We start from the raw sequence: 10,042 nt of genomic DNA, 5'->3' as shown, positions 1-10,042 counted from the left end.
CCTGCCTCAAGCCCCATGCTCCTGGGTCCTGAGCCCCAGGTCACCAGTGGCTTTTCCTGGGGGTCTCCACAGCCTCCTCCCGGCATCTCCAGCTGTCCCCCTCACCCGGCTCTCCAAGCAGTTGTTTGCCCCACAATTCTTCCAGCGGCACTGAGCATGTTAGTGCAGAGAGTGGGGGCGGGGAGGAGGGAGGAGGCCCAAGGAGAGGGTGGGGCGAAGGCTCCAGGGAACGAGACTTAGTGGGTCCCACCAGACCAAGGATGGGGAGGAGGTGGGCTGCGGGGGGGCCTTTGATGGAGAACGACGGCTGGGCAGGGCAGAAGGGTCTGTCTGTGCCCGGGCAAAGGGGAGTGAAGAGGCAGGAAGGCAGAATCCAGGCCCAGGGCACCTGCAACCTGGCCTGCTCAGCAGGGGCGGCCGCACCTTGGGGTGAGGAGGATTCAGGGAGCCGACTCTATGGGCATGGCTCTGAAAGGCCCTCGCTGGCGGGAAAGGAGGACACTTCTGCCCAAGAGCTGGCGAGTGGTGCCAGGTGGGAGAGGCGAGGCTGCCACTTTTGGGCAGGCAGGGCTCAGACTCCTTGAGATCTCCTGAGGGGTCGGGTTCAAAGGGGTGGTACCTGCCGAGGCCACATGGGGGGAGATGAGCTGAGGCTACTCCAGGTGACTGCTGACCAGGAAGATGGCAGGAAGCCCTGGTGCAACGGTGGGAACACTGCCCCTCCCACCCAGGAAAGGCCTGGCCAGGCTGCTGGCGGCCCTGGGAAACCAGGACCTCTGGCCCCACAAGCTGTTGTTTTCCTGGCCATGGTGAAATAGAGCATCCCTCAAGAATATCAGCCCCTGGCAAATAAACACCAGCTGGTGCGGGCAGAACTCTGAAGAGGCTGCAGTCTGCACCTAGCAGGGCCCCTCGCCTGGGGGAAGTGTGACCAGTGCAGCCCGCCATGAGCACCAGGACACAGGCACCCGGGGGGCTGTCTGTGGATCAGGGCAGAGGCCCAGCCAGGAGCCACTGCCAAGGCTCACTCCCCGGGAATGTTGGGTGTTTCCTGGCTCCTAAATTAGAACACGTGTCTGGGGATACAGCCGACCCACCTTGACCCCAACCCCCACCTTGGTACTTATAACCAGGGCCTTGCTGCCCCCAGTGGCCACATCCAGATCCTGCAAGCCTCTGAGGTTCCCTCTGGCTTAGGCCAGGTCCCTGGGCAGCACAGTAGGACCAGGGCAGGCACTAGCTCCTCAGGTTAGGGTCCCCAAGGGTGTGTTGGACTCCAACACCAGAAGCACAAGTAGCACAGACAACTCCCCAGGCTGCCGCCTCCCTGCACCCTGAGGCTAGTAGGGGATTTGAGGCGTAGCCCCCTGTAGGAGTGGGAAAGACCACCTGTGTCTGAAGCAGGCGGGGCTCCCCACCCTGTGCCTACACTTTGCTTTGAGGAATGCGCATCTTATTGGAAAGGCTAAGTCCCCTCCAGACAGAGCACATGGCCTTCAGCTAAGGCTCTCCTGACCCATGCAGACTACTGAGGCTTGGCATGCGGCAGCTGGAATTGGAACTCAGCTTCTCCCTCTGCCTCCCCGCAGAGCTGTTCCTGTTCACACCCTCACACAACCTCCTTGGAAGGGAGGGGCTGCCGTAAGCTCAGCTGCACGGAGGGGGCCAGCCATGGGTCAGATGGACAGCGCCCTGAGCCGGAAGGGCGTTCCTGCTGGGGAGCACAGTGACTGAGGGTCTGAGCAGGAAGGTGGATATGGCCCTGTAGGCTTCTGATAGCATGTACTAACCACAAATCTCTCTTCCCCAAAGCAGTGTCCAGGTCACTCACTGGAGCCCCTGCCCAAGACAGGAGACCTCACAGGTCTAAGAAGGCTGCCGAGTCAGGGCAGGGCTGGTCTATCGCCCACCCTTTCTCAGGGCTCCACCTGCCCAGGGTCCCATCACCCCACCCCCCTGTAGGTTCAGAAGCTCCTCCCCCTGCCCCAAGCCTGGAGGAGACTCTGGTTGCTTCCACAGCACTCGAGACACTCTGCTGGACAAGAGATCATTGATCAGGACTGAAGTAGCTTCCCAGAAGAGCCAGCATGGGGTTGTGGGAAGCCCAGCCAAGCAGAACTCGGTGGCACTTGAGCTCTGGCTCTGCAAGCTCCTGTGGCGCTCAGAGAAGGCGCTTAGGTGAGATGCGCTGGTGTCACAGGCCGTCACGCTCCTCTCGGGGAACTGCTCCTCTGTATGAACTCTCCAGACTGACTCTCACGGATTGATGGAGCCTCTGATTTAGGGCAAATAGAACATGGTGTTGTAGATTCATTTACCTCACAGACTGGATGGTGAATGCCCTGCTGCCCCTCTCCTGCCCCAAGACACACACGTGCCACACACACACACACACACACACACACGCACGCACGCACGCACAAGCTCCCAAGCACATGCACCTTTACTTGGAAAGACAGTTTCTACAGCACTGGAAGAGGGTCAGACGTGACAGGGGCTGGAAATAGCGGGAGGGGGGCCTCTCGGAAGTAAGGGTCTGAGGTGAGGATCAGAAGTGACCCTCCTGGGTCTTCCTGGCAACCTGCAGCCTCCCAGTCTCATTCACACCTGCAGTGCCACCCATTTAACTCTAGTAGGTGGTTCTTTTCTGGGGGTGCCTAGGAAATACAGATGCCCAGGCTCACCCCTGAGAATCTGGTTCCCAGGTGGAACAGGGAGATTCCAGAGCAGGAGCACCAGGCTTCCAGAGGGACTGGGGCAGACGCCGGAGGAGGCTGGAGTGAAGCAGCTTGTTATTACAGTTTGGATCTGGGATGTCTCCCAAAGGTCATGTGTGCAGTTTGGTCCCCAGCTGGTGCACTGCTGGGAAGTGGTGGGAACTTTGGGAGGTAGGCCTAGCTGGAGGAAGTAGGGTACGGGGGGTGCTCTAAAGAAAGTATTAGGACCCTGGCTTCTCCTTCTCTTTCTCTTTGCTTTGTGGTTGCTGAGGTGTGCAGTTTCTTTCCGTATTAGTTAACTTTTCGTTGCTGTGACCAAATGCTTGAGGAAGACAATTTAAAGGAGACAAGGTTATTTTGATTTATGGTTTCTGAGATTTCAGTCCCTGGTTGACAGGCTCCAAGCAGAAACATCAGTTGGCAGTTAGGAAGCAAAGAGAGGGAAAAAACCAGAGAAGAAAGGGCAGGAGAAGAAGATATACCCTTCACAGCCATACCCCAGTGACCACCTTACCCAGTTAGGTCCTAATTCCCAATAGGTCCATTAAACTATGAATTAATCATCAATAGATTAATCCACTGAAGTGAAAGCTCTTATGATCCATGCAGTTCTTCAAGTCCTATTAGCTCCTAACAAAGCCCTTAAAATAATGAGGTTTTAGGGGTGCATATTTTGAGACAGGGTCTCACTATGTAGGGCTTTAAACTTACTATGAGCCCAGCCTGGCTTCAAACTCACAATGATCCTCCTGCCTCAGCCTCTCCAGTGATGGGATTACAGGCATGCACTACCATACACAGTTTAGGGGTACATTCTGAGTTCCAACCCTAATTCTCTGCTATGCACTCTTTGCCATGATGTACTGCTTCACCCACTACAGGATCAAAGCTATAGGGTGAAGTAACCGTGGACCAAAACCTCTGAAACCTTGAGTTAAACCTTTCCTCCTTTTGAATTGTTTACCTCAGGCATTTTGTCATAGTGACAGAAAGCTAATATATGTCTACAGAATGGCAGTGTGCTGAGCAGTGGGTTCTCAAATCAGTAAAATTCCCATTGACAAGCATGCATAGACACTAGGAAGCCCCCAGGGGCCCAGGCTGCTCTGTCGAATGGTGGCCCTGACCTACGGGGTTGAGCCAGGAAATGGTACAATCCCTAGGAAGGGCAGGCGGGCAGGCAGTGGGCAGGGGATGGTGGATCTGGATGAGGGGACCAGAAGTGGGTGTCAGGGCAGCTGGGAGGGGTTTCTCCTGAGCTGGACAGCTCTGACTCTGCCAACCCGGATGAGGCTGCTGCCAGACCCAATTTTTGCTCTCTCTGTGGCTCCAGAGAGGGGGTGGAGCTGTTGGGTCTCCGTGCAACAACCAGGGGCAGAAATCAATAGATCGAGCTGGACTCTGGGATCCAGACAGCAAAGGCAGGGAAACTCCAACCCATTCCCAATCCAGGGCTCAGAGCCAAATCTCCTGGGAGCTACCCACTTCAGTTCATCAATCCCAACAGAGTCCTTCCCTTGAGGAGCTGAGGCAGGTGCGGAAGTGAGGCCTGTCCAGCACCTCACACACACCTCTCTCTCTGTGCTCTAGGCTTCACCCTTCTCTCTCTGCATCTTTGTTTTCAGAAAAGCTCTCCTCTACACTATGAAACAGAGACTGTAACCTAGCTCTCTGCCTCTGTTTCCCTACAGGTAGAATGCAGTTCCAGGTTTCCCTGTCTCCTTAGAACTTTAGGAAAGGGCTGGAAATTAGACAGAAGTTGGTAAAGAAACCTTGCCAGCAGTGGAACCTGCAGCCACCAGGAGGAACTAAGTTAAAGGAAGGAAGTAGAAGGGCAGATGGGTATCCAGCCTCAGGCTCAGGCCCACATGCTGGTTGGCTGGGTAGGAAGACAGGCTGCCTACTGGGGTCAGCCTGCTGGAAGGTGGCCAAGCCTGGCCAGGCAGGGTGCTCCCCATGGGTCACGGAAGGCTGCATCTGCTGTGTGCCTAGCTCTGCCAAGGGGGCTCACCTTGACCCTGGGGAGGGGGATGGACACAGGTCCTGTGGAGCTTTCCTAAAGACCCACCACCCTCTGCAGAGCATGCCAGGAACCTTCTTCAACAAGGGCCATGAACATGACCCAGTCCCCTGTGGACCCCTTTTCCAGATCCTTGTCCTCCTCTTGGGAGAGCTGATCCTCCCCAAAACAGGAGCGGGGGAGGGGTGGGAGCCTGAGCTGCCTCTTCCCTCGCCTCTTCCAGGCTCTTTGCAGCTGGCTCACCATGGTGCTCTGGCCACGATGCTGCCAAGTGTGCTCTGTGCCAGGGCGGAGGCTGGGCCTGGGCTTGGGGGAGGGGCTGGGAGCCCTGGTGCTGGTGTCTGACAGTGGCCCTGAAGCTCCTTTCTTGCCCTTTAGTGAGCCTAAAACTTTCTAGGGGAGGACCAGCTAGCCTTGCTGAGTTGTGAGGAGCAGTGGGGGAGGAGGGTGCCGGATCTGTTCCCCTTGGGGGCCCAGGACAGCACAATAGTCCTTGGGGCTGCCACTTTCTGGCTTAAGTGGTTGCCCAGGCAACAGCAGGGGCCAGTTTCCACCAATCCATGGCAGAGGCTGGGTGGGGGGAGGGAGGCCTGGCCGGAAGGGGGATCCGTCCCCTGTGTGAGATCCTATATAAGGAGAAGGGATGTGTTCAGAGTGGTCTGGCTGTCACTGTCCCTCCAGTGGACTTGGAGGTGGAGCACAAAGATGCTTAGGATAGGCCACTGCAAGCCTGGATCCTGGGGCAGCTTCTGGGCCACCCTGGCCCTGGTGGGCCTGGTCACTCGTGCAGGTGAGTGGGCAGTGGGCATGGTGAGGGTGCAGGGCAGGGTGGGAGTACGGGGCCGGGCGGGACCTCTCCGCCCTCATGCTCATGGCCAGTCCAAAAGAGGGTGTGCAGCAGCTTGGGACAGCACCCCACAGCTCCACAGACTCATCTCCCAGAAGGGAGGAGGGCGGCCTGCCCTGGTGGGGAGGAGGGCCTGGGCAGCAGCAAGGGTCTTAGCGACAAGCAGACCCTCCATTATCCATTGTCCCAGGCAGAGGCCGAATGGGGACGCCAGCCATCAGCATTCAGGTCTTTCAAAGTGACAGCTGGGGAGGCGGGGCTGGGAAATTCACCATCCACCTCTTGCCCTCCCTTTCTCCCGGGGTCTCCCTTTCACAGATGCTTGGCTCTTGTGTGAGCCTTCTCCCCACCTGTCCCCCCACCATGGCCTGTGCGTGCCTGTGTGCATGCGCCCATGTGAGCGTGTGGCTGGTGCCCATCTGCCACTGTCAGACACGTCCTTGCTCCCTCTGCAAAGCTCTTCACACTGCTCTCAGCTCAGGAGCCACCAGCAGCAGCACTCCCTGAGTTTTCTGTGACCAACACGCATCCCCGGAAGTATGAGGAGAGCCCTGCCTGGCTACCTGCAGAGGGACATTGTCCTTGACACCTAGTTCCCCCAAGGGTCCCACTCCAGCACTCGCTTGGCCTTGGGACTTTCTGTGGTCCCCAGCTGTCTCACAGATCCACAACCCAGGGCAGGGTGGGCCTGGAAGTCAGTTTCTCTTTCCATCCTGTCACCGGGCCTCCATTTAACTCTCTTCACCCATGCACTGCTCCACACAAACTCTCTTTGCAGGCCCAGTCCTCCTGCCCCTACACAGGATAATTCCCTGGCTGCCTGCTTTAAAACTAGGGTGCTTATTTATGTCCTTATTACCTGGCTGTTATGCTCATTTGTGCTTTCTGCTATGCTCATTTGTGCTTTTATGAGGGTAAAGACTTGGTTTATTTTGTCCACTGCCAAATTCCGGGCTCTTAGGAGAGTGTGTGGGACGTAACAGCAAATATTATTAACAGGAAATATTATTCACTCAATAAATATTTGTTAATGAATGTTCAACTTCTGACAATCCCTCTGAGTGGACAGTTGCTTAGGAAGCAAAAGGGGTAGAGACCAAGAGTGTCCTCAACCCTTGTCTGGCTGGGGCGGGGCTGGGGGTCTGGCTTTATGGACAACCATCCATAGAGACAAGAGCTGGTCAGTGACCTCTCCCTCATCCCTCCCAAGAGACTGCTGTCTTCCCTGCTCTCGAGAACGTCCTCTTGGATCTGCATCGGTATGTTCTGTCTGCCCAGAATGTGCCTGTGGGCACCCTCAGCATCCACACCACGTGGGTACACACAGGTGTGCACAGAGCTCCTTCCTAGGCCCTTCTGCCCTCCCCCCATGCACATATGGCTCTGGCTGGTTCCTCTGCACCCCTAAACCAAGAGGTTCCAGGCCCGGATGACTGTGCTCTGTGTGCTGTCCCTTCTGTTGCAGCGCAGAGAGCTGACATGGGCGGGGAGGCAGCAGGCACCTCCATCAACCACTCCCAGATGCTACTCCACCGCCTGCAGGAGCTGCTGCGGCAGGGCAATGCCAGCGACGTGGTTCTGCGCGTGCAGGCTACAGGCACCGACGAGGTCCGAGTCTTCCACAGCCACCGCCTGCTGCTGGGGCTGCACAGCGAGCTGTTCCGGGAGCTGCTGAACAACCAGAGTGAGGTGGTGCTGCAGGAGCCCCGTGACTGTGCTGCTGTCTTCGATAAGTTCGTCAGGTAGGAAGGGGAAAGGCTAGGGGGGCTGCGCCCCTTCCCCAGGCCCTGGCTCTCTACCTATTAGGTCACAGCAGCCTGGCCTTTAGCATCATTATGTCTGTTCACCCATGTCACTAGGACCACAGCACACCACATCTCCTTCATCCCTTCTCCTGTAGTCCTCTTGCATAGCGAGGCGTGGCTTCCCGCCTTTGGCTGTGTACTCTGGATGGCTTGAGGTCACTTCTGCATGATGGTGGCCCCCTCCAAACTCTTTCAAACCTGGTCAGTGGAGCTTTTAGAAGCCACAGATTCCAGGGCCCCACTCCGGATGATCTATTTCCAGTCTAGGGTTGGGACCAACAATTATTTTTTATTTTAAAGTATCTATGTGGTTTTGATGTCTGTCCAGGTTTGGAACCACAGGGCTGGGGAGGTGAAAGGTTAGCCGGCTCCCCACCCCTCACTATTTACACTCCAGACTAAGAAGGTAAGTCTGATCTAACAGCTTGGACAAGGCAGCTGCAGAGCTTGACACATAAGTTCCAGGCAGCAGGAAGACAGACAAAATAGGAGGAATGCTGTGCACCAGGGGGACTGGCAGGAGGGATGCGGGAGGCTGAGAAGAGAGCAAGCCAATACCTAGCAATGAAAAAGAAAAGACAGGGAGAAAGATGAGACTGCAAACAAGGAAAGGGGCTCTATGCTGACCACTGATTTTGTAGCAAGATTCTTCACTCTGCTCCCATTGTGACAATAACCCCGGTGGGGTGTTACTCTTTCTTAGATGAGCAGCTTAAGGTCATCATAGTTAAACTTGCTCAGTTTCCTGGCAAATACTCGGGAGGACATGGCTTTGAACTCAGACTATAAATTCTACATTAGCAGGAGCTATCTCTTTGCTCTGGCCTACAGCTAGGCACCTAGTAGAATCTCAGTAAATGCATGTGACTTCTACTTCATTACCGGAAACCCAAAGAAGTGGTCAGGAAGTAGGAACACTCTAGAAGAGCCTAAGAGGGAAAGACCAGAAGCCACAGGGCCCACTGTATTCTGTTTTCACCCTTGACTCCTGAAAGCAACCTGAGAGGTGGGATGGGTTTGACCTGAGCCCTCCACACAGCTCTGCCTCTCTCGCAGGTATCTGTACTGCGGCGAGCTGACTGTGATGCTGGCCCAGGCTATCCCGTTGCACCGGCTGGCCATCAAGTACGGCGTGGCCCCCTTACAGCGCGGCGTGGCTGACTACATGCGTGCGCACCTGGCCGGTGGCGCGGGCCCGGCCGTGGGCTGGTATCATTACGCGGTGAGCACCGGGGACGAGGCCCTGCGCGAGAGTTGCCTGCAGTTCCTGGCCTGGAACTTGTCTGCCGTGGCGGGTAGCGCCGAGTGGGGCACTGTGAGCCCTGAGCTGCTGGCACAGCTGCTGCAGCGCTCGGACCTGGTGCTGCAGGATGAACTGGAGCTCTTTCATGCACTGGAGGCGTGGCTGGGCCGCGCTAAGCCGTCACCCGCTGTGGCCGAGCGAGCTCTGCGCGCCATCCGTTACCCCATGATCCCACCCGCACAGCTGTTCCAGCTGCAGGCACGCTCTGCCGCCCTGGCGCGCCATGGCCCCGCGGTGGCCGACCTCTTGCTGCAGGCCTACCAGTTCCACGCCGCCTCACCGCTGCACTACGCCAAGTTCTTCGACGTCAACGGCAGTGCTTTCTTGCCTCGCAACTACCTCGCGCCCGCCTGGGGCGCTCCTTGGATCATCAACAACCCGGCCCGTGATGACCGCAGCACCAGCTTTCAGACGCAGTTGGGCCCGAGCGGTCACGATGCGGGCCGCCGGGTCACGTGGAACGTGCTCTTCTCGCCACGCTGGTTGCCCATCAGCCTGCGGCCGGTCTATGCCGATGCCGCGGGCACGGCGCTGCCCGCCGCACGCCCTGAGGACGGCCGACCGCGCCTAGTGGTTACCCCGGCCAGCAGCGGAGGTGACGCAGCAGGCGTGAGCTTCCAGAAGACAGTGCTGGTGGGAGCCCGCCAGCAAGGCCGGCTCTTGGTCCGCCACGCCTACAGCTTCCATCAGAGCAGTGAGGAAGTTGGCGACTTCCTGGCGCATGCAGACCTGCACAGGCGCAACTCCGAATACCTAGTGGAGAACGCGCTGCATCTGCACCTCATCGTCAAGCCTGTCTACCACACCCTCATCCGGACCCCCAAGTAGATTGGGAAATAAACGACCTGGCCTAGGTGGTACCAGGGCCTGGGAAGGATGAGGCACGTGCGGAGCGGACTGTTAGCCTGGCCCCTGGGTGGCCAGGTACTAGCTGGTTGGGGCTGGGGTGGGTACCAGGTGAGTGGCGGTAGACCAGATGCCTGGATTCTGGAGCTCACTCCATAACCAACTTGAAGGCAACATTCTTGATCCTGAATAAACAGATACTCAGAGAGGTGAAGGGGTGAATGAACCACCAGCCCACTGGGAAGAGGACCCAGGGAGATCCCACAAGTCTGGGGGCTGTCTAACTTTCACTGAGTTTTTCCCTGACAGCCCCCACCCCACCTGGAACAGGACAGGTAAAAACAAATGGTCAGTGGGCCACCAACCGGGACACCAGGGTACCTACCCCCGGCAGGAGTTTTCTCACCTGGCAGTTGAAGACTTAGTTGGTCAGATTTTGAGCCCAGATCTCCAGGGCCCAGCTCCTTCCTCTACATTGGGAGGTTTTCTGTGGGTGTCACCCCA

The 10,042-nt window shown here is 57.2% G+C and overlaps 2 protein-coding genes across 4 annotated transcripts in view; one reads left to right on the top strand and one right to left on the bottom strand.

The window, feature by feature from the left end:
* The window catches only part of Gpr142 (G protein-coupled receptor 142), a gene marked incomplete in the record, with an annotated part of 22,195 nt that extends 20,835 nt beyond the window's left edge, over window positions 1-1,360 (bottom strand). The window contains 1 exon segment of the mRNA XM_013508639.1: window positions 2-1,360. Coding sequence (XP_013364093.1) covers window positions 2-86 — 85 coding nt within the window.
* Window positions 1-9,744, top strand: part of Btbd17 (BTB (POZ) domain containing 17) — a 24,076-nt gene extending 14,332 nt beyond the window's left edge. Inside the window, exons 1-4 of one of the 3 annotated variants that reach the window (XM_013508637.1) lie at window positions 4,864-5,527; window positions 6,795-6,911; window positions 7,050-7,326; window positions 8,446-9,744. In XM_013508637.1, coding sequence (XP_013364091.1) covers window positions 5,443-5,527; window positions 6,795-6,911; window positions 7,050-7,326; window positions 8,446-9,520 — 1,554 coding nt within the window. In that variant the 5' untranslated portion in view covers window positions 4,864-5,442 and the 3' untranslated portion in view covers window positions 9,521-9,744. Of the gene's footprint in view, window positions 1-2,019; window positions 2,179-4,863; window positions 5,528-6,794; window positions 6,912-7,049; window positions 7,327-8,445 lie in introns of those variants that run through there. The other 2 variants (XM_013508638.1, XM_005412235.2) reach the window with 2 other exon arrangements.
* Window positions 9,745-10,042: the final 298 nt, after the last annotated feature.

The sequence above is a fragment of the Chinchilla lanigera genome, unplaced genomic scaffold, assembly GCF_000276665.1.
Source record: "Chinchilla lanigera isolate Chin_1 unplaced genomic scaffold, ChiLan1.0 scaffold00152, whole genome shotgun sequence".
In the NCBI taxonomy this organism is placed as follows: Eukaryota; Metazoa; Chordata; class Mammalia; order Rodentia; family Chinchillidae; genus Chinchilla; species Chinchilla lanigera.
Note: the sequence above shows the minus strand (reverse complement) of the source record. Positions and strands in the feature narration are given on the sequence as shown.